Source organism: Colletotrichum phormii (assembly GCF_030913505.1).
Source record: "Colletotrichum phormii strain CBS 102054 chromosome Unknown BDP81scaffold_2, whole genome shotgun sequence".
NCBI lineage: Eukaryota > Fungi > Ascomycota > Sordariomycetes > Glomerellales > Glomerellaceae > Colletotrichum > Colletotrichum phormii.
The window spans coordinates 2194319-2214731 of NW_026851444.1; the positions used below are offsets into that span (position 1 = coordinate 2194319).

At 53.7% G+C, this 20413-nt stretch overlaps 8 protein-coding genes and 2 non-coding genes across 10 annotated transcripts; 5 read left to right on the forward strand and 5 right to left on the reverse strand.

The window, feature by feature from the left end:
- Nucleotides 1-390: 390 nt before the first annotated feature.
- On the reverse strand, nt 391-3137 carry BDP81DRAFT_87744 (uncharacterized protein). The gene has a single exon (XM_060596429.1). It carries the CDS (start codon nt 2923-2925, stop codon nt 499-501), a length of 2427 nt encoding a protein of 808 aa, XP_060450771.1. The 5' UTR covers nt 2926-3137; the 3' UTR covers nt 391-498.
- A 32-nt stretch (nt 3138-3169) lies between these two features.
- On the reverse strand, nt 3170-3773 carry BDP81DRAFT_87745 (uncharacterized protein). Its single transcript, XM_060596430.1, has 2 exons — nt 3555-3773; nt 3170-3488 (listed from the first exon to the last, which is right to left on the reverse strand). The coding sequence occupies exons 1-2, from the start codon at nt 3698-3700 to the stop codon at nt 3212-3214; spliced, it is 423 nt and encodes a 140-aa protein (XP_060450772.1). The 5' UTR covers nt 3701-3773; the 3' UTR covers nt 3170-3211.
- Nucleotides 3774-4536: 763 nt separating this feature from the next.
- BDP81DRAFT_389773 (uncharacterized protein) lies at nt 4537-5586 on the forward strand (the record flags this gene model as incomplete). Its single annotated transcript, XM_060587310.1, has 1 exon — nt 4537-5586. One exon carries the CDS (start codon nt 4537-4539, stop codon nt 5584-5586), a length of 1050 nt encoding a protein of 349 aa, XP_060450773.1.
- A 476-nt stretch (nt 5587-6062) lies between these two features.
- Nucleotides 6063-6893, forward strand: BDP81DRAFT_445481 (glycosyltransferase family 28 domain-containing protein; the record flags this gene model as incomplete). Its single annotated transcript, XM_060591962.1, has 2 exons — nt 6063-6384; nt 6493-6893. 2 exons carry the CDS (start codon nt 6063-6065, stop codon nt 6891-6893), a joined length of 723 nt encoding a protein of 240 aa, XP_060450774.1.
- Nucleotides 6894-7173: 280 nt separating this feature from the next.
- On the reverse strand, nt 7174-9119 carry BDP81DRAFT_389775 (WD domain-containing protein; the record flags this gene model as incomplete). The annotated part of the gene is made up of 3 exons (XM_060587311.1): nt 7174-8711; nt 8778-8955; nt 9015-9119. 3 exons carry the CDS (start codon nt 9117-9119, stop codon nt 7174-7176), a joined length of 1821 nt encoding a protein of 606 aa, XP_060450775.1.
- Nucleotides 9120-9845: 726 nt separating this feature from the next.
- On the forward strand, nt 9846-9920 carry BDP81DRAFT_t40. Its single transcript has one exon. It is a non-coding gene; the product is annotated as a tRNA-Lys (tRNA).
- A 1243-nt stretch (nt 9921-11163) lies between these two features.
- BDP81DRAFT_339927 (SNF2 family domain-containing protein) lies at nt 11164-15171 on the reverse strand. Its single transcript, XM_060586010.1, has 4 exons — nt 14893-15171; nt 14628-14795; nt 11580-14552; nt 11164-11529 (listed from the first exon to the last, which is right to left on the reverse strand). Exons 1-4 carry the CDS (start codon nt 14974-14976, stop codon nt 11395-11397), a joined length of 3360 nt encoding a protein of 1119 aa, XP_060450776.1. The 5' UTR covers nt 14977-15171; the 3' UTR covers nt 11164-11394.
- Nucleotides 15172-15986: 815 nt separating this feature from the next.
- On the forward strand, nt 15987-16814 carry BDP81DRAFT_389777 (uncharacterized protein; the record flags this gene model as incomplete). The annotated part of the gene is made up of 1 exon (XM_060587312.1): nt 15987-16814. The coding sequence occupies one exon, from the start codon at nt 15987-15989 to the stop codon at nt 16812-16814; it is 828 nt and encodes a 275-aa protein (XP_060450777.1).
- A 1383-nt stretch (nt 16815-18197) lies between these two features.
- Nucleotides 18198-18296, forward strand: BDP81DRAFT_t41. Its single transcript has one exon. It is a non-coding gene; the product is annotated as a tRNA-Leu (tRNA).
- Nucleotides 18297-18571: 275 nt separating this feature from the next.
- On the reverse strand, nt 18572-20401 carry BDP81DRAFT_416389 (eukaryotic translation initiation factor 3 subunit I). Its single transcript, XM_060589526.1, has 5 exons — nt 20201-20401; nt 19574-20054; nt 19401-19517; nt 19124-19348; nt 18572-19066 (listed from the first exon to the last, which is right to left on the reverse strand). Exons 1-5 carry the CDS (start codon nt 20248-20250, stop codon nt 18923-18925), a joined length of 1017 nt encoding a protein of 338 aa, XP_060450778.1. The 5' UTR covers nt 20251-20401; the 3' UTR covers nt 18572-18922.
- Nucleotides 20402-20413: the final 12 nt, after the last annotated feature.

Here is a 20413-nt window from a genome sequence, read left to right on the forward strand (position 1 = left end):
ATGACAATCTCCCAGTTCTCCTCCTCTGCCGCCACCTTCAACGCAGTCTGGAAGCATTCTTGGGGGTGGGAGTAAGTCAGCAACTTGTTGAACACGTCCACTCTGCCAGAGACAGCAGCCTTGATGAAGGCCTTGTCAAACTCCTTGGCCGGGAGCTTATCAGCGTACGTTTTCGTGAGATATTCAAACATGGACAGGTCTGCATGGAGACCTGCCAGCGCCAGAGGCGAGTCGATGTTATCGTCCTCGACGGCCAGCGAAACCTGCTTCTCGACGAGTAGCTTGACAGCGTCTGGACTACCGGAAGAGATGGCGGCGTTCATGACTGGGCCGACATCGCTCGCGATGGCGTTGGCATTTGCGCCCCTCTTTATGAGCTTGTCCATCACTTTGACATGGCCAGCAAATGCCGCCATGTGTAGCGGGGTCTGTTCGCCAATGTCGATACCATCGTCGATACTGGCACCTCTCTTGAGAAGTTCGTCCACGATGTTTGGTCTACCGATATAGGCGGCGAAATGAAGCTGCCAGGGACGTTAGTAACAAGCCAACAAATGCGACCTGGCGATGGCTCAAGATTAGGAAGGAATTTCGCCTTACAGGAGTATTGACAAGACTATCTCTCTTGTTGATCTCGTCCTCATGACCATTCTGAATAAGCGCGGAGACAAGCTGCTTGAATCCGACAGCAGCTGCGATATGCAAAGCAGTCAACTCCTTGGGTTCGAACCCATCGAGCACTTTCGTCATGGACATGTAGACGACGAGCCACCGGTATCGGATCAAAGAATCTGTCTTCCAAAAGTCATCCTCGCTGAGATCCTCCGCAATCTCCAACGTGGCCCTGCTGGCGTGGTGCAGCCAGTGCTTGACGGGATAAGGCAGCACCTTCTCGGCCAGTATTCTCGCCTCTTCGGCCTCGTCGTCGTCTTGCTGGTAGCCGTAGGTGGATTCGTCGTCGTCCCAGTCTGTGTCGCTGTCCGATTCCTCTTGATCAGAATCAGCGGCGACGCTTTCCTGGCCATCCGCTTCGGATCCTTCACTCTCCTCGTCCTCGTCCTTGGCAGACTGTGTCTCTGCCTCTTCGTTCCCTTCCTGAGCCTCCATTACAGGCTTCTCTTCCTCGGGGAAGTCAAACGCATCCTTGATGTGCGCCAAGCACCGGAGCGCAATGATGCCCTGCTGCCATTTGCTTTCGTCGTTCGACATGCCCAGAGTCTTCCTGGACGTCTCCTTTTCGAGAAGATGCTCCTTGACGACTCTGTCCATGAAACCGATGGTGTTTTCAGACTTGCCGCTCCTCTTCACCGTCAACAACGGCCTGCACTTCTTCACCAGGTCTTGGAGCTCAGATTTTCCCGCCTCCGTGGCAGGGAACCCTGCCAAGACAACGAGCTCATTCTCAGTGGGCTCTTCAAATGTCAAGACGAGTGTTCGCAGCAGCTCCTTGATCTTGTCGGTCTCCTTTTCGTTCGAGTGGAAAATCTGCGCCCACGCAGCGTTTAGGAGAGCTTTGAGTTCCTGGGGCATACCCTCAAGCATGTGTCTAATCTTGAGGTCACTTTCTGCGTCAGGAAGCTCCGCGAGCTGCATGCAGGAAAGCTTGATCCATTGACTGTTGGATGCCCTCTTCCCAATCAGACTGCTCGCATAGTATGTGAGCGCCTTGTTATACTTCTTCGAGCTGCCGAGTTCCTGAACCTTTTCCTGTGCCGCCTTGCGCAGCTCCCGCTGAACCTGGTCGCAGTACTTGTCGTCCTCGAGATCGATGAGCTGGATTCCGTCCACCTTTAACGAGTCTTCCACATGGTGGACCTCTCTGCTTGTGAGGAACCATCTGGTAGGTACTCGCTTGTCATCCTCGGCCTTGAGTTCTTGCAGCTCGGCGTTGAGAAACCGCATCAACTTGACAGTTGACTCGGCATCTTCAGGCAGAACATGCAGGTTGTTGATGACGAAGTACACTCTGCGGCCAATAAATTCGTCCGTAAGGATATCCTGAAGAGTCTGCCACAGGTTCTCCACCGTGAGGTTCGCCGACGTCTTTGACGAATCTTCCTTCTTCACAAAGTGCTTCGCATACACAGACAAGGTGGCTTGTTGGCCGATGAGCTGCCGCACCAACGACTTGAGCAAGTCTTCGGCAGTCAAAAAGTCTGAAGAGGGGTCGCAGAAGAAGTAGGCAACGAGGGCGGGTCCTCGCCCGTGGCTCACCTTTTCGTCGGCTTGTATGATGTTGTCGATGTCCTGGAGGGCCGCCATAGTCGCTCGTGTCTTTCCCCTTCCCTCGGGACCGCGGACGTACAGCGCCTGTCCTCTGTGCTTCTGCGTCGCGCTCCCTGAATCATGGTCCTCTTTCAACCACTCCAGGTACGACTCGGCCTTGGGAATCCAGATTGATGGTGGGAACTGGGGCGAAAGCATCTTGCGCTTCTTTGAAACTTGACCGCCGTTCAGCAACTCCATGACCTTGTTGACAACCTCTGGCTCGATGCCACGAGTCGAGTTTAGTCGGTTCTTGGCCACAAGATTGGCGCCGTGAATGAGTCTCTTCAGGGGCTCCCTGACAAGCTGATACCGGGAATCCTTGAAGTCGCTGAATTTGACAAGATCTCGATGGTTGGCCGCTAGACCCATCTCCTCGATTCCAGGTAATGTCGCCGATTCTCTTGAGACGAAGTCTTGCAGCTTCTTGGGAACAACTGCCTTTGCGATTTTCGACATGGTCGGGCCCAACTTTGTTTGGGTAAAGTCGGTTGGGTGATTCTCGTAGAAGCAGAAGAGCTGGACGGCTGGGCTTAGTTTGAGAGCCAACCGCAGGAAGTCGCCTCGGAGCTCGTTCAGACTCTCGTCTCCGGGTGTCATCATTTTCACCAACGCCGACGACTTGGTATACCCGAGGTGTTCGCCTACATCACCCAACATGGAGGCGACAGCGGCGACTTGGGCACCGCCAAAGGGCGTTCCGAAGAAGGCGCATCCAGCGATACACTCAAACAGCCTTGGGAAGATTTCCCTATACGTTTCTGCTGCGAGTGTGATAGCCTTGATGTTTGTAAGCTTCGTCGCTCTGCACCACTTGATTTCAAAGCCGCGTGCTTACCTTTGCAATAACCAAGCCTCCCATACTGTGCCCAATGAAGACAATTGGGCGATCTCTGATTTTCTACTCTCAGATTAGACCGACCCCACGGTTCAAAATTCAACACAATCAACCTACCTCACGATTTGCCTGCAGCCCTTCCAACATTGATTTGGCAATGTCTCTCAAGAAAGTCTTGACTTTGAGATCCCCAACCCATGCTGATTCATACTGGTACAAGAGGATGCGTGCTTTGGGGAAGTCCCTCGCCAAGCCATCCTTTTTGCTGGCAGATTCAGATGAGCTCTTCGTAACGCCATCATAGATTCCGGTTGCCCAGTTGAACCCGGCCTCGGACTTCCAACTTTCCTCCGGGTGAGCACCTAGTCCGGGCACAAAGACGACACTACCGGGTGTGTTAGACCTTCGTGATACCACTGAACTTCACAACCAAGCAGAACGACAGACGTACTCAACATCAATGGCAGAACCGGTCTCTTTCTGAGGATTGTACAACTCCCTGAAGCCCTGCTGAACCGCCTGATACGTCGTCTTGGGTTTCGGGGCCCCAGGAGCGCCGTGAGGCACCCTTTTCGTTCCTGCGCGGCGGATAGACATGATGTTGGTGGCCACTCGCTGCGGAAGAAACTTACACAACGAAACGGAACTTGACAAAACGAACAACCGCGACTTCCGAGAAACTGGGGATCAACAAGCTTTGAATACGAACTGGCCACGGAGCTAGGCACCGGCGTAACTAATAAGCATAGCCTGACAGCTGCCGACGCTGGGTCCAAAATGTTAATAAGCCCCCTTCCCTGCAACTGGGCGGCCCGAAACGACCTTAGCGGTGTCAGCCACCCCCATGCATTGTAATCCTGCGATGCCAACAATCGTCCGACTGCGCCAATAGTGTCTTTCAGCTGAACCAAAACCACCTCTAATTTTGTAGCGCTGTCCCACAGGTAAGCATTTGGTCTCACGCTGCAGTAGCGGGTTCGGGTTCGTCTGTATTCGGAATCTCAACACGGGTTTGCTTGCTGCAGGCTGCAGGCTGGAGGGCTCTGGGCAATCAAGTCATCTTAAAATGACAGGGGACCGCCACTGTTGGGACGCATGGAATCTCGTTGCCTACTCTTTCTACCAGCCGAATCGGGCTTGTTGGAAAGGTTCTTAATCACGCCGTTGGCTATTTTCGGGTGGGCTTTTACCACCGTTGGAGTCGTTTCCATTGCTGGCGCTTCTGCAAGCAACAAAGGCCTGTCACCAACAGCCCGCTTCCCGACAGTGACGGTCTGATAGACTGCGCAGACTGCGCCTCGGAGGACCGTGATATCACATCTCTCCAAGATCAGAGGAGAGCGTCGGGACCGAAAATTGTGGGAACAGACAACGCCGAAGACCAGCACAAAGCGAAATTCATCGTCCACATGTCAAGCTTCTCGAGTCGCACCATGGAGAAGTCGTCTGTGCCCTTTACCGTCCGGGTGCTCGATGACGCCGTCAATCCCGCAGTGACAGTGCAGGAGCCAAGAGACTGGAGCGATCTGCTACCGGCAACGAGCCGAACCAAGCACGATCACATCACCGTGCCGCAGGCCGACGACATTGACTTTTTGGAACGAGAGTTGCTTGTCCGACGACTCAACGACATCCAGGATCTCCTCTGGATCTGCGGCCGTCCAATGCCACCTCGGCCCCTCCACTACCAGGCGATATCGCGCGAGATCCACATCACAGAGAACCCCGAACTTCATCTCGTCTGGGCCAAGAACCGAATCTTCATCAAGCCGATACCACGGTGGCTGCTGAGCCCAGACTTCTGGGCCGCCAACTTGGCCGAAGCCTCGGACAAACAGTCTGTTCCGCGGAAGCAGCAGCTCGTCGCCTGCGCGCTCGGTTTCCTCTTCACTTACACAGCCCTCATCGCATACGAGAGCGACTTCCGCATAGCCGTCGAAAGAGGCCTGGTCCCGGATCGGATGAACTGGTACCAGTGGAAGGCAGTATCGGCCCAGATCGCGCAGAACCATTGTTATGCGTCCGTCAACCCGCGGTACTGGTACGGCGAGCTTCGTCTCAGTCGGCTGAACAAGATTTACCGCATCCGCCTGGGATACCTGCTCCGGGGGTATTCCAAGGTTGTCTCCCACGCCGTGTACGAAGACTTGATCCGGGATAACTTTGCAACATTGGCGGCGATCCTCGGTTATGTTGTCATCGTCCTAACGGCCATGCAGGTTGGCTTAGCCACTGACAGACTTGTTGGCGACAGCGTGTTTCAGAGTGTGAGTTACGGCTTCACGGTCTTTTCGATTCTGGCGCCACTCATCGCTGGCGTATGTATAATTGGCATCGTAGTGGTCATGTTTGTGAGCAGCTGGGCGGTGACCAAGGTGTACGAGAAGAAGAGATTCCAAGAGATGGGTGTTGAGCCATTTTGGAGATTTCCAAATGCAGATGGTCAATACACGCAGGTAGAGACGAAGCAGAATGGTTCATAGTAGGAGCACAGGTAGATAGATACCCCATAGATGAATATAGATGAATGCCTCATGATGAAAAGGGAACGCGTGAAGTTGAAGTAGAAGTAGAAGTAGGCGAACGATGTGAGCTAGACTTGGTTCCCGTTAGATTAAGGGTGCTGGAGCCCCCATGTTTCCAGCCAGACGGGAGGCCAAAGAAGGGGGGCCCTAGCTTCCTGGCCAGGGCGTCGATCGCTGGAATCCCGCCTTCTTAGGGGCCAGCAGCCGCCGCGAGACCCGATCTGCCAGCCCGTCCCGCAACCAATCGGCTGTGCCACAGCGGTCGATTGTCACCCAACCAGTGCCTGCCCTGAGAAAATGACTTTCCGTGAGAGCTTCAACACAACTTTACAACCACCACTCATCGAGACTGTCTCTTCACAAACATAAACCAACTTCACCACGAGGTTGCATCTCCAACCCGCACTCTACGGAGTGTTGACACAACACACATCATGGCCTCAAAGCCAAACGCGCCCCTTGCGTGCCACTGCCTCGTAACAGTTGGCGCAACAGCCCGCTTCACCCAGCTCCTGACCGAGGTCCTCTCCACCGCGTTCCTGGACCATGTCACCTCGAACCGCTACACGCACCTCACACTCCAATGCGGCAAGGACTACGCAGACTTCTCCCGCCAGATTCTACCTCCGATTCTGAACCAGTACCCTGGAATCGAAATCACCGCGTTTGACTTTGTCGACGATTTGACTACCGAGATGATCAAGTGTCGAGCGCAGGCGGGCGTGCGTGAGGCAGGTGTGGTCATCTGTCATGCAGGTAAGCTGAGGGGCGTCCATCACGTTTTTGCTTCATGCTGTTGAATGTCTTTGTTTTTCCTATTTCTATATATGTATGTGTGTGTAAGCTGATTTAAGATATCCCCAGGCACGGGAACCATCCTCGACGGAATGCGCGTCAGCGTCCCCCTCATCGTGGTCCCCAACCCAACCCTAAAGGACAACCACCAGGTCGAGCTCGCCGAAGAGATCCAGCGCCAGGGCTACGGGATCTGGGGCCGCCTCGGCGAAATCGTGTGGGCCCTGGAGCAGCTGGCCCTGCAGCTCGATAAGACGGAGCAGCAGTACCGGCCTCACCACGTTGCGACGACAGGAGCGGACCCCGTGGATGTGGATGTCTGGCAGGTCAGCAGCGCGCTTATGAACCGTTACTCTGACGAACCTGGTCCTGCTGCTTCGGCGGCGCCTAAGAGGTCTCAAGTGAGTGACAGCGGCGGTGTTGGAGAGGAGGTTCAGCGGGAGGAGGTGGCACAGATGACGATGGGCTAGGAGTCTTATCGACACTGGAAGCCCTTTGAGTTCCCTGAAAATCCATCGTTGGACAAGATTGAGGAAGAGATGACGTTGACGAATACTCTGAGGTTGTAGGAAAGAGAAAGGTCGAAGTAGAGTACATAGAATGGACACTGGAGCAACGAGCCTGCCCCTTAGACATGAGAGATACCCCCAAATTTTAATGGCGTTCATCGTCGAGATAACATCATGTCGCTTTTCATTTATTCATCCATCACCTATTGAAAACATCTACAAAATTGTCCATCAAGACAAGTTATTGCAGTCCAGCCACGGTCCAAACCTTGATCGCGGCATCGCCTCCGGCACTCGCAACCTTGCTACCACCCTCAACCCACGCAACGCCGTTGACACCATCCTTGTGAGCGTTGAGAGCCTTGACACGGCTTCCAGGCTTGGCCAGGCTCCACACGCACACGTTGGTATCCAGAGCTCCAGAGACGGCGTGCGTCGCCGCGTCGTTCCAGCTGATGCACGTAACCCTCGCCGTGTGCGCCGACCAACGGTCCGTCGCAACCTCCCAGTCGGAAGTCTTGTAGGCGACGATCTTGCCGATCTGGTTGCCTGCGGCGAGGTACTGGCCGTCCTTGGAGAACGACAAGCAGGAAATCAAAGCCGTCGACTTGTCAACCGACTTCGTCTCCGAGAGCTTGCCTGACCTGTCCGCAGTGTAGATCTTGACGGAGTTGCCTGATCCAACAACCACTGTCGAGCCGTAGGCGGCCACAGCACCGGGAGTAAGTCCGAGGCGGTTCTCGGAGAGAAGTTGACCCTTCTGGTAGACATCAACACCCTCGATGGTGGCAACGTACACCTTTCCATCCGTGGCCGCCACGCCCTTGGGCTGGGCAGCAAGCTTAAGGGCCTCGCCCGCGAACGTGTTGGCTGACTCGTCTACTATCCGCAAGTGGTCGTCCCATCCGACACTGTACGTCTGTCCCGCCTCGGCGCTGAACTGGGTGACTTGATTTGTGTGTGCTTGTCCGTCAACCACCGAGCCAGTGCCAGTGGCGACATCCCACTGGCAGACGCGCCCGTCGAAGCTACCACTCCAAAGCGTCTGGCCCTTACCGTCCGACGAAGCGCCCAAAGCCGTGATGCTCTTGTTGTGGCCCTGGACGATCTTGCTGGGCTTGTCACTACCCTCGTTCAGGTAGATCAAATCGCCGTTCAGGTTCAAGCTGATGATCAAGCCGTCCGTCCTGCCGTGGGGGAAGACAACGCCAACTTGCTGGTCGCCGATGCTGACACCGTCGCCAAACTTCCACGTCTGTGTAGCCTTGCCTGACTCCACATCCCAGAGCTTGACGGACTGGTCCGCGCTCGCAGTAACAAACTTGGTGCCGTCCTGAGACCATGAAACGGCAAATATGCTGCCAGTGTGCTCTCCCTCGCCAATGGACTTCGTAGGTTCGCCCGTCTTTCCGTCGTAGAGCTGAATGCGTCTGTCAGCGCCGACTGTTACGAGCTGGCTCCCATCGGGCGAGAAGGCCGTTCCAAAGACGAAGCCCTTGTGGGCGTTGGCGTTCTTCGAGTTGAACTTGAAGGGCGCGCCGTGCAAGAAGCATAGGGAGCTATCATCAGAGACGGTCGCTGCCCGCAGCGGACGCTGTTGCCGCACTGCGACTGAGTTGACGACCTTGGAGTGACCACTGATCTCTCCGACCGAGTTGCCGCTGTCGGCCGTGATGCAGTGGCCGAAGCGCTCTTTGCCGTCGCCCACAGCGATGATGCGCTGGGAGTCGCCGTCCCAGCCAATGTCGTTGATGCGCCCCGAGATGATGTGGTATTCGCCTAGCAATGTAATCAGTACCGACCACGAGAGATAGCCGACTGTGGTGTGCAGGTATTATGCCGTACCCTTTGTGTTCTCGGCCTCGACAGCGTCCCAGACTCTCACAGATCCAGACACATCTCCACTGGCGACGTAGAAGCCGCTGGGGGAGAACCGTGCGACGCTCGTTGCAGCCGTGTGGCCGGTGTATTGCTTGCAGACGGAAGGATTATCGATGGATCGGAGGAAGATGGATTTGCCGGCCTGCGGGAATGCATTGTTAGCTGAGGCATTGTTCTTCGAGAGGTGCAGTTGGGACTAACAGCGTAGGCAATGCGCTCTCCTTTGTTGTCTGTGGAGAGCTGTGTCGGCTGGCCACGCTGAGTAGCGGGCGAAGCAGCCAAGATCTTTTCGATGGTGACAGACATGATGTGTGAACTCCAAACACGCTGGTATGCAATGCGAATAGAAGTCCCTAAAGCTCCGAGCAAAGAGGATGAAACAATCAAGAGTCTTGGAGAGTGCTGAGTTGCTGAGTTGCGTCGGGGTTCAGCTTTCTAGCCAGGCACCACAATGGCGGTCGACAGTGTCGAGTGGGAACCTAGACCTGGAGCTGGGATGTCGATCCGGGATGGAGGGGCAGTGCTAGTGCTATTGTTGCTACTGCGGGGCAGGAATGACGTTCCAGGTCCATCTTACGCCAGCCAACCACTCACAGACTGACGCGGCTGTGGTCTGGGGATGCTCTAGACATTCTGCAAGTATTGCAATTGCCTAGAATTGTGATGAATCACTCACGACGAGTAAAGCCATAGGCACAAAATTCGATTTGAGCTGATGCATATGATTGATCACTTGGGTAGTCCTCACGGGATGCGTACTAATACGTTGTGTGTAACAGGCACATCTGGCGTCCAGCCATCTGCATCAGAAACCCAAAGATCGTCTGCACAACCTTAAATTAACTGGGTTCAGTTTCTCTGAAAGATATTGAACAAAGAATTTCTTCAATCTACTTAATTAGCCCATAAAGCTGGAGTAGGACGGGGCTCACTTGGCGTGGGTCGGAAACTGATGTGGTACGTTCGGCGACCCCACGTATGCAGAGGGTACATAGTGAGCCAAATAGCTCCAAAAACTCAACAAAAGTCGTCGCTTTCCTAGCTCAATTTGGTCAGAGCGTCCGACTTTTAATCGGAAGGCTGTGGGTTCGAGTCCCACGGATCGCGTCTCATTCTTTTTTCGTTTTTTGGTCTACGGCAACCGACGCCTAAATACTGCAAGTCTTTTTGCCGTTGCCTCCTACATAGAGACTTCAAAGACTATTCAGCATTTGTTAATGGGCGTTAAATCACATAAACCATATAGTAGTAATACACATGTTTGTTTCACTTCTATTTTCACCCAACGCCCGAATACTGCCTCACTCATCTAGGTGCACGGAACAAGTAGTTCCGGAAAGTAGCAGTCATGACAATATTCCCTTCCCAACCAACAACGTATACGACTGACTACGTTAATGAAGGACACTGCTGCTACACATTGAGATCGTCCCTGAAGGCCTGCTAAAAGATTCGTCACTGGTGATGTCCCCGGTGCATCCACAAAGCATTCTCACTTACACCAGCCATGACCAATTTTAATGTCCCCGAATTCCAATTGCTGGCCATCATATTAAACAATAATGCGAACATGGCCGTTTCAAGTGTATCCGCTCTCTAATAAAAGGTGATAGACCAGGAAACACTTTCTTCAGAAACCCAGTTTTGGCCGTACTGCGACGAGTACCTGCGCTCATGCTCGAAACAATAAAGAAGAGCCACGAGCTCAAGACATCCACTGAACAACCCCCCCCCCCCCCCCCGCCATCTCCCTCTCATGTCCACCAGCCTCTGCCGCAAAGTACAATGTACGAAGTTCACGACGGCCTCCATCAGAGCCCACTCTGTCCGCTACCCACCTCTGACTCGCCCTTGGCCGGCAGGAGTCTTCTGCACCCCCCTCCAAGAGGCTCACGTGCTGGCAGCGTTGAGTGTATGATGTCGTGAGAATGAGCGCCCAGTTCTACTAGCTGACATCTGCGGTGACGGCGAGGACGGTTTACGAGAAGTAAAAAATCGTCGTAGATGCTAGTACTTAGATACTGGTACTTAGATGCTGGATCGGGTGTTAGATTGGTCATGGTGAACTGAGACTGGTGACATCGGGACCGTCGAGGGACGAACCAGGGCAAAAGGTATACAGCAAGAGACTGGGCAATGGGAGAGAAGAGGACGACACTGATGAAGAAAGCCATCACCTGGACAAGGCTTAGATCTGTCCTGTAACCACAGGGTATGGACCCCAAGGAGCCGGAAAGTCTACAATGACGATACCTTAACAAAGAGTAGGTCATGAGGCCCTGCTTAGCTGATATGGTACCAGAGCTATTGCTCCCTCTAGTTCATACATCCCATTATTGGAAAAAAGTTATTTTTGATTGCATTTTATTCTCGTCTTGTCCGAACTAATGATGCCCAACACTAGACGGCACGTTTCCCTCTACTGCGAAAGTCATACAAAGAGGGTCCCTTACCAGATAACCGACCAAAGGTTATGCCTGACCAAACGCCTCCATCTATCATAGCCACTGCCATAAAAAGCCATTATCCCCAACCCAAAGACCAATTTTGAACTTGCTCATGTAGCCTCCCTCGCCAACCTTTATTTCTTCTTGCCCTTGGTTTTGCTCTTGGCGTTAGTGGCAGACTTGTTCGAGGCGACACTCGATGCTCTTGAAGGTGCGGCGGATGTGTTCTTGCTTCCAACTTCCGACTTTACGTTGTCGAGCGCCTTATTCTGCATGTCTGGTTAGCCGAGTTCACGCATTAGTCCATTCTAGCTCTCACCTTGACGCCGTTCTTGGTCTTCTTCTTCGAAGGGGCCATGCCGAGAATGCTATCCTCGTCATTCTCCTCATCCTCGGCCTCTCTCTTGAGCTTGCCGTTGACGCCATTGGCACCCTTGGTCGGGTGAACATCCTCAAACTCCTTGACAATGGTGGTGAGCAGGGTGGTGCAGCGACGGCTCAGCTCGACCGGCGTCCTGCTAAGGAAGAACCAGTCGAATCGGAACAAAGGGCTCTCCGCAATGTCGTCGCGCATCTTCTCGTATAGTCCAGCAGAGTCGATGCCGTACTTATCGAGTAGGACCAGCAGGAATCGATCTTCCTCCTCGGTGTATACTTTCTTGTTGGTGGTAGAGACGGAGTAGTTGATCTTAAGCTGCTGCAGGGGAACGCGGTATTGCGACATCTTCTTGCGGAGCAGCTTCCTCTGATGCTCAATCTTGCGCATACGCTCCTCGCCGTCTTCAATCACCTTGATGTACTTGTTGTAGTCGGCAATTTCCGTGTACCGCTGCCAGAAAACCTTGGCATACTGCTTGACTTCAGATGCAGTCTTGTTGTCAATGTCTTCGGCAATGTTTGCGTAGTCGTTGCGACCGTAGCGGCCCGAGGCGTTGATGAATTGTTGGAAGTCACGTCTGTTCCACTCTCCGAAGCCTTGATGCGACAAACGCTGCTTCTCTTCCAGCTCCTCCTCGTTGAGAGGGGTAGCCTCGTCGATCTCCTGTTGATCCAAGGCTCGCTCCGCCTCGCGCTCATCAAGGTTCTCGTCGTCACCGTCAGACAGCGGCACCTTGTACCCAATCTCCTTGCGGTAGTAAGCAGTCTCTCGGTCCTGAAGGTCGCGCAATCTTGGCGGGTAGAATTGATAGTCGTGGACAGGCACTTGCTTCGGAGCTCTGGGTGCCTTGGGCTTTGTGTCCTTCTCCTTGGGGGGGTACATGGCCTGCCGGAAATACTTGTCCATGGAATAGGACTGCTCCTTTCGCTCACGCTTGGCGGGGTTGATCCAGTTCATGCCAATTTCCTTCTTGTTCGTCTTGAAATCTTCACCATTCCAGGTGTAGGCAGACTCGGATGTGAAGTTCTGCAAGTCGTCGATTCCAAGCTTCTCGTACTTGGCATTGAGCTCCTTTGTTCTTGATTCACCAGAAGAAAGAATCTTGTCAATATCGTCGTCGTCCAAATCGGTACCCTTAGAGGCCAGTGTGCCACCGGCACTCTTGCTCTGGAATACCTTCTCGGCGCCATGCTGAATCATGGAGAGAAGCTCGTCCTTGTTGTTGGCACCCTTTGCTGCGACTTGAGCGCGGCCTTGCTGGATGACCAGCTGATCGAGACGCAGCTTCTGCGCCGCTCTTTCCAGAACCTTTTCTTCGATGGCATTGTCCGTCACAAAACGGTACACCACGACTTGCTTGGTTTGACCGATACGATGAGCTCGATCCATGGCCTGCAAATCGGCCTGAGGGTTCCAATCGCTGTCGTAGAGAACGACAATATCAGCAGTGGTGAGATTGATACCCAAGCCACCAGCTCTGGTCGTAAGCAGGAAGATGAACTTCTCAGAACCGGGCTTGTTGTACTCGTCAATGGCAGCGATACGATCCTCGTGGGCTGTTCCGCCGTCGATACGGCAGTACTTGTACTCTCTGAACACACAGTAGTCCTCAAGGATATCCAGGAGACGACTCATTTGTGAGAAGATGAGAACTCTGCTTCCCTGCTTCTGCATTCTGGCTAAGAGCTTGTCGAGAACAGCCATCTTTCCAGCATTGTAAACGAGGTGCTCGTCAGTGGTGTAGGGCGGTCCAGGCTCAGCACCCTCAAACAGGTAGGGGTGGTTGCAGCACTTGCGCAGCTGCATCACAATGTTCAGCAGTCTGGTCTTCGACTCCCGCTTGCCGTTGGCGCCGTTGACAGCGTCAATGTCCTTCTCGAGAATCTTCTGATACCACTTGATCTGCATGTCTGACATGCCAAGGTAGACGTTGACCTCCTTCTTCGGCAGCAAGCTCTTCTCCACGTCGGCCTTGACTCGTCGAAGCAGGAATGGTCTGAGAACACGGTGGAGCTGCTGAACGACGGTGTCCTGGTCCTGTTCTCGACCAGAGAACCACTGATCGAAGGCCTCGGAGTCACCGAAGACGTCGGGCAACAAGAAGTTGAGCAGAGCCCACAACTCGTGCAGGTTGTTCTGAAGAGGTGTGCCGGTAATGAGGAGTCGGTTTCGGGAGTTGAAGAGACGGATGACCTGCGCCAAGGATGATTCTTCGTTCTTGATACGATGCGCCTCGTCGATGATGATGTACTCCCATGCAAACTTCTTCAGGTGATTCTTCTCGCGCAGAACCATCTCGTAACTCGTGATGCAGACATCAAAGTCCTCGTTGACCAGGCGATCATTGATGAGCGCCTGGCGTTCGTCCTTGGCACCCTGAAGCACCAGCACGTTGACCTCAGGAGTCCACCTCTCGAATTCTCGCTTCCAGTTATCCAGAGTCGACTTGGGTACTATGACAATGTGCGGTCCGGTAATGTCCATGATGTGTCTGAGGTAGCCCAAGAAGGAAATTGTTTGCAGAGTCTTTCCGAGACCCATCTCGTCGGCGAGGATACCAGAGATACCGTTCTCGTGAAGAGAGATAAGCCAGTTGAGGCCAGCGACCTGGTAGTCTCTCATCTGACCTTGAACGAAAGCGGGCGAGTCGCGGAAAACCGTCTCGGCGGAACCACCGTGCTTCTCGTCACGGAGCAATTCTGCATCCTCCTCAGCTTCGGTCCGGCGCACTCGCTCGTTACTGGCACCACCTTGGCGGGAGCCCTTCTTCTTGGATTTTGATGCCTCGGCGTTTTGTCGATCGATCTCGGTCATGATTTCGCGAATCTTAGGGTTGGGGTTCGTCTCGATGAAGTGACGGAAGAGGTCCGTAAGACCCAACAGGTATCGGAATCGGCGGATACTGTCTTCTTCCTATTTTCAAATGGGGATTAGCACACAAAGAATGGTTGAGAGCTCATTAGATTGAATAGTTTGCGCCTTTCATACCTTTGACTCGCCCAGTCTGTCGTGCTTTTTGCCAAAGATGCTGCGACGCAGCTGATTGGCCTCAGATCGCTTCCTACGACCATCTCCGAGGGGCTCTCCGACAACACTGCTAGCAGTGGTGTTTGCATTGGTGTCTGAGTCGGTGTAGTCGGGTGTCTCATCAACTTCCTGTCTGCACGTCAGCAAAAGGGCCAGAAGATTCAATCGCAATGTGAGCTCCATAGGGAGCACACTGACGCGATAATCCATAGTGGCAAGAACTTACCATCTCTTCCACGGGATGGGCATCCGCAGCGTCAGACATTGACGCGTCGGTGTCAACCGCGGCAGCTCGAGATCGAGGAGCCATCTTGACGGCTGTAAATCACTTTACGCGACTTACACGCGTTTCTTGAAGATTTGACAGCGCGCTCCAAAAGGGTGGGTGTGGTACAAATATTCGGAGTCGTTTCGAAGTGCAAACGATCGCGGAGCATTCAGAAAAATGGACGAATGCTTTGTTGCTGCGCGAGGGTGAACGGTCCGTAGATGTTTTTTAGAGATGATGGAAGGAAAGGTGGGATCCCTCTGCTGTAGAAGACAATTTCCAAACAGGACTAGCGCGTTTTCGCCGTGTCAATTCCCGATCAGTGCAGCAGCACCGGTACGTTCAGCGCCGCCCGAGCTCGGTTCCGGAAGAAGGCAGCCTCCGAACCCTTCCACATCCGGTGTCGTCTCGGGCGCTCCAAGCCCAGCCAGGGGTACGGCAATGGATGGGAATTTGGGAAAGAGTCGGAGGATCTACCGCCCGCTCCAAGATTGGGTCAGCCGGCCAAGACTAGGTACGAAGTACCTACTGCGTAGTGGTAGCGCACTGGCCATAGGTGGAGGGGATAACGTCAAAGCCACCTAAGATCCAAGGTAAATTGGGGCCTGTTAAGCTGCTGTTGGCTGTCGGTTAGCACCGCCGTCCAGTCATGTGCTCTGCGGCGAAGACGAGCTGACCTCAGTGCTTCACTCCGCCGTCAATCAACTGCATCTTCTCATCATAGCCTGCCCTGCTTGACTATCTCCATCACCAAGTCTTCGGCATTTCCTTCTTTCACTTTTTGCGGCCCAAGGGAGCCCGTCCGAACAACCTCGCTACGTAGTGCAGCTGCACTCGAGGACTACCACCACCACATCACACCTTATCGCCACACACTTAACTTCGCTGGGGGACCCCGTTTGGACCCCACTCCGGCATCAACTGCAAGATTTGTTTACCCGACAACCTCAACTACCTTACATTTCACCGCTAGAGGTGCGGGACTCATCTTTCCCACCCTTCGACTCGGTGCTGATTCTTTTCAGCGATTTCGTCATTGGCAATACGACATCATGGACTCCATGCGAAGTTTGAACACCTCCCTCCCGGGCGCCTCCGCGGCCGCCAAGCAGCCGACGCAAAATGACTCCCCCGAGCAACTCATCGACGCCTTTAAGGCCGCCGCGCTTTCCGTGACGAAACTCTACAAGACTTCTGCGGCCGCCCAATCCAAGGCCCGCATGGACGGCTACCAAGACTGCCTCGACGACCTGCTATCGTTCCTCGACAATGAGAGAATCGGGCTGGGCGACGGCGACGGCTGGAGGATCCGAAGCTGGGCAACTGAGAGGCTGGACGGCGCCAGAGATACAGGCTCCCAGAACGCCGAGAGCGACGACGAGGCGGACAAGGCGGAGACTGTGTCCTCTCCGGGGCTGAACAGGACGAGCAGTGGCACACAACTCGCGTCCCTGCGAGGGGAGAGCCAGCTGAGGACGGACTCGGCGCCCCCTAGCATCCCGCAGCCTGTCCACGAAGAGGAGGAAGAGGGCCCTGAACCCGTATCAGTCACTGTGCCGACGGCAGACTCTTTCACCTTTCAATCATCTCACCCCTGGCCGCCTCAACCTCATCAACAAGACGCCTACCTGAACCTCGCGAACCTGGACCTCTCAGACTCTCGGACACACGACGCATCATCAACAAACACAAATCCCGCAACGCGCACAGCGAGACCACGACACCCCGCCAACATGCCCCGCTCAGCATCAAGACAAGGAAGCAACCTCGGTCGCGGCGCGGGTTCGAAGCGCAAGATCAACTTTGCAGAGATATTCGACCTCAGCAGTATAGACAAGAACATGTTTGGCGGCGGACCAAAGCGTAGCAGGCACACATAGTGCATTTGCCCGACTAGCATTCCACGACTTTCTTCACTTTCGACAGCGGTTCAACTCCTGGGGGGCGGGGCACGGAACCAAACGTCTTCCGTCTCTGTTCACTAGAGTTGTCTGTTTAACGGTTATACGGACACCATCATTGTCTTGACGACGGGATTGAGCGAGCATCGAGGGGGCGGCCAGGCATATCGGAAGGGAAGAAACTCCGCACGCAAAGCATTAGAGAGTGCGTGTTCACGAGAGGCGTTGGTTTTCCGTTTTTGTTTCTTGTTTTTTTTTTTACAACGAAAGGTGCATGGGGGGCGGTGTTGGGTTTCTGGGACTGTTTTCGCGATGATGCCAAATGAAAGGGACGGCTAGCTAGTCTCACGAACGCCATAGCTACACATATATCATCCATACTTATCTGTTCCCCCGTCACTTGTTGGCGGTTTCATGTCGACGACCTCTTTTGGAAGATAAAAGGGGTCGGCTGCCATCAACACGGGGGTAATCATAAAGACATATATTTCTATTGTCGCACAACATATTCCTGGTCTCTCACTCTTTCTCTGTGTGTCTGCTGTCCTCTTTCGGAATGACGTTCATCGTTCTCGCATTGTGATGGACAAATTGCCCGAATAAAGTTTCAAGTTTCAGGGTTTCAACGTAAGTTCCCCTTTTAGTTCGGCCTGTTCTTCTGATGTGCATTATCGCCGTACATCCAAACATGTTTCAACACACACACGCACACACGCACATCCCGTCGGTCGCAGGATGGTGCCCTTCGGTCTTCGTCCCAACTTTGCCGAGTAAGATGGTGCCCGTCTCGTCCAAACACCCGCGCGGACCGGCGGGGTGCCCAGGTCTCTCTGTCCCTGGCCTGTCCAGTGTCCAGCGGCCAAAAAAAAATTCCCTCAACAGCGAATGCGCTAGTACCGTAATCCAATATGTGCAAAGAGTCATCGCTCTAGCCCCCCCCCCACATTCTTTAGAACGTGCCAGAGACTTTCATACCAGGACAGATAGCTTCGGTGCTTTCTAGAATCATTTCCTTTGGCAGGGTCTATGTACACACATTCAATGCCCTGTAGAACGTATAAGAATAACTGAGCAATAGAAAGCAAACATGCAAACCGTTAGATCTCAAAATTATGTCTTTCTCTGCCCGTTCGACTTAGGCCGGATACCTGGACCGGTCTCAGTCGGAGGCCAGCCACGTGAATACAGCGACCCCTGGTTAGCCGCCCGTCACCCTGTTGACGGGCACGACAGGGGAGGAAAAGCCCACCACTGACTTGCTGTAAATCGCTCGACAGAATCCCCTCCCAGAATCCCCACCAAGCGGGAGAACCCCGCCAAACTGGGGCTACTCAAACTGATGATCTGTCTGACCTTCTCATCGGAAGGGTGGCCGAGTTGGTTATGGCGCCAGGTTAAGGTCAGCTTAACATCTGTTTCCTGGTGGGGCAACCCGCGCGAGTTCGAGTCTCGTCCCTTTCATTTTTTGCTGTTTTCGACACTGATTCAGACGGGAATAGCTTCAGGATGGACGATAGTGACGGCTGTTTCCTCTCTTTTGCTTTTGGACATCTCAGGCGTTGTAGGAAGTTGCAGGAAGTTGTAGGGGGCTACGCAACTCTCAGTCGCAACATGCGAATGTCTGCACGCATGTACCTTCATGGACCAGTGAAATCTCATGCCAGAAGACACGGCAAGGTAACCTACACGAGCAAATAAATATATGGGAATTCAATGCAGCAGACTAGTAAACCACATTCAGACATCATCATGACTTTCATTCGATGGTACTAACTTATTGTTTGTCAGAAATCTCATCATTACATTTTGGTTCATCTCATCCTCGAAGGCTTCTCCCCGCCGCCCCAAAAGCGCGGAGAGGAGGAAAGTTTGATATCATCCGTTTTACCAGGCTTCTTTTTACTTTCGTTTTTGGTTTTCGCGGACTGCCCTAGGTTTTTACAAAACCAAATCTAACCATCCCCCCAGAGATTTCCCAGAACGCCGTACTAATGCAAGCCGCGAAAGAAAGACGAAAGAAGAGAAAAAAAAAAGGGGGCCTTGCTCTTGAATTTTTTTCTTTCCAACCAAAATTCCCCAATCTTTCTTTAATTCTCCTGTCTGTTCTTCCGTTCCCGCTCGACCTCGTACATGAAATCGAAGTAGCCCTTGTCGAACTGGTGGACACGGACGTAACCGTCCTCACCACCACTTGCGTAGCCCTTTCCGGTGGGGTCTGCGGCAACGGTGTTCTTCAAAATAGTCAGTCGCCGGCATAATATGACATCATGAAGCTCAGGGGGGCTTACCAGAGGACCGAAGTGACCACGGACTCTGCCAACCTCGTCTTCAAAGACCTTGTGGTAGAATCTTGCCTCGAACTTTCCTTGTCTCGCCGAAGTACGGGTGACATCCATGGCGGCCTGACCACCTCCGAGGATGACAAAGTCCTTCTTGGGTGTGATGGTGGCACTGTTGAGGGGGGTATCAGCGGTGTAGGTCTTGAGAACCTCGAGGTCCTTGGCGGTGATGAGCTATATCCAGTCAGCATTTGGTCTCGCGGATCGTCTGATATGTTGGATGTACCTTGGACGTCTTGTCCTTGGAGGCGGTGATGAAGTAGGTTCTGTCCTGCGACCACTGGAGATCCGTGATGGGCGTGTTAAGCTCGTGGACGGGCTCGTTGTAGATCAGGTCACCGTTCTAGAAGACGGTCAGCTTCAAGTTCCCCCTTATGATATCGCTCTGACCAGACCCACCTTGGCATCGTACTGCGACACGGAACCGTCCTCGTGACCGGCGATAATGTACTTGGTGAGGTAGCTGAAGCCAGCAACGGTGGCCTTGCTCTCGTCGCAGACAATGGTCAGGACGCGCTCATCGCTCTGCTCGGCCTCGGGGTCGGGGTTGATGTCGACAACGATGATGTTGGAAAGGAAACCCATGCGCTTCTCCGTGACACCGAGCAGCTTGGTGCCGTCCTCGTTGAACTCGACGCGCTTGACAGCGGTAGGGAACTCCCAGGTCTTGAGGTTCTTGCCGGTCTTGACATCCCAAAGTCTCATCGTGTTGTCGGCGGAACCGGAAGCAATCAGGGTGCTGGTGGGGTCGACGTCGACGGTCCAGATGGCACCGACGTGGCCGTGGTAGGTTCCCAAACGCTCTCCATTGTGTGCGTACCAGGCGCAAATCTGTTGATCCTTGGCGGTCGAGAAGATGAGGTCGCCGTCCGAGTTGTACCTATGTGATGTGGGCGCATCGGGTTAGCATGTGTAGCCCCTCCTATGGTATGGGAGTTGGTAGTTGAGGGAAAAGAGAGCCCTGGGCGCTTCGGTTCCCCCTCCTTGGATTGGACATTTCGCGTGCTGGGGGTTGCAGAAACGTACTTGATCTGGGTGAGCGCACGCTCGTGACCTGCCAAAAGAATGGGCCTCATATTGTCTGATGTCGGGAGGTGATGCGGTTCTCGATATCGGGGGGCTTGGTATGCGGGCACGTTGTTGCGGCAGGGGACGTCGGTCTTTAAAAGGCTGGTGTCGTCGGGTCAATCGTGAATTTTTGCCTTCACCTCGACATTGTGGGTTTCGGTGCTCTGGTGT

Bases quoted from the DNA above. Each gene is read 5' to 3' on its own strand.
- BDP81DRAFT_87745 (XM_060596430.1), bottom strand. From the start codon at position 3,700: ATGTCTATCCGCCGCGCAGGAACGAAAAGGGTGCCTCACGGCGCTCCT. The intron at 3,489-3,554 runs GTACGTCTGTCG...CACACCCGGTAG, and splicing joins GGTTCTGCCATTGATGTTGA to TGTCGTCTTTGTGCCCGGAC.
- BDP81DRAFT_416389 (XM_060589526.1), bottom strand. From the start codon at position 20,250: ATGAGGCCCATTCTTTTGGCAGGTCACGAGCGTGCGCTCACCCAGATC. The intron at 19,518-19,573 runs GTGGGTCTGGTC...ACCGTCTTCTAG, and splicing joins TGTCGCAGTACGATGCCAAG to AACGGTGACCTGATCTACAA. The intron at 19,349-19,400 runs GTACATCCAACA...GACTGGATATAG, and splicing joins CCAAGGACAAGACGTCCAAG to CTCATCACCGCCAAGGACCT.
- BDP81DRAFT_87744 (XM_060596429.1), bottom strand. From the start codon at position 2,925: ATGTTGGGTGATGTAGGCGAACACCTCGGGTATACCAAGTCGTCGGCG.
- BDP81DRAFT_339927 (XM_060586010.1), bottom strand. From the start codon at position 14,976: ATGGCTCCTCGATCTCGAGCTGCCGCGGTTGACACCGACGCGTCAATG. The intron at 14,796-14,892 runs GTAAGTTCTTGC...ACGTGCAGACAG, and splicing joins CCCATCCCGTGGAAGAGATG to GAAGTTGATGAGACACCCGA. The intron at 14,553-14,627 runs GTATGAAAGGCG...ATTTGAAAATAG, and splicing joins ACAGACTGGGCGAGTCAAAG to GAAGAAGACAGTATCCGCCG.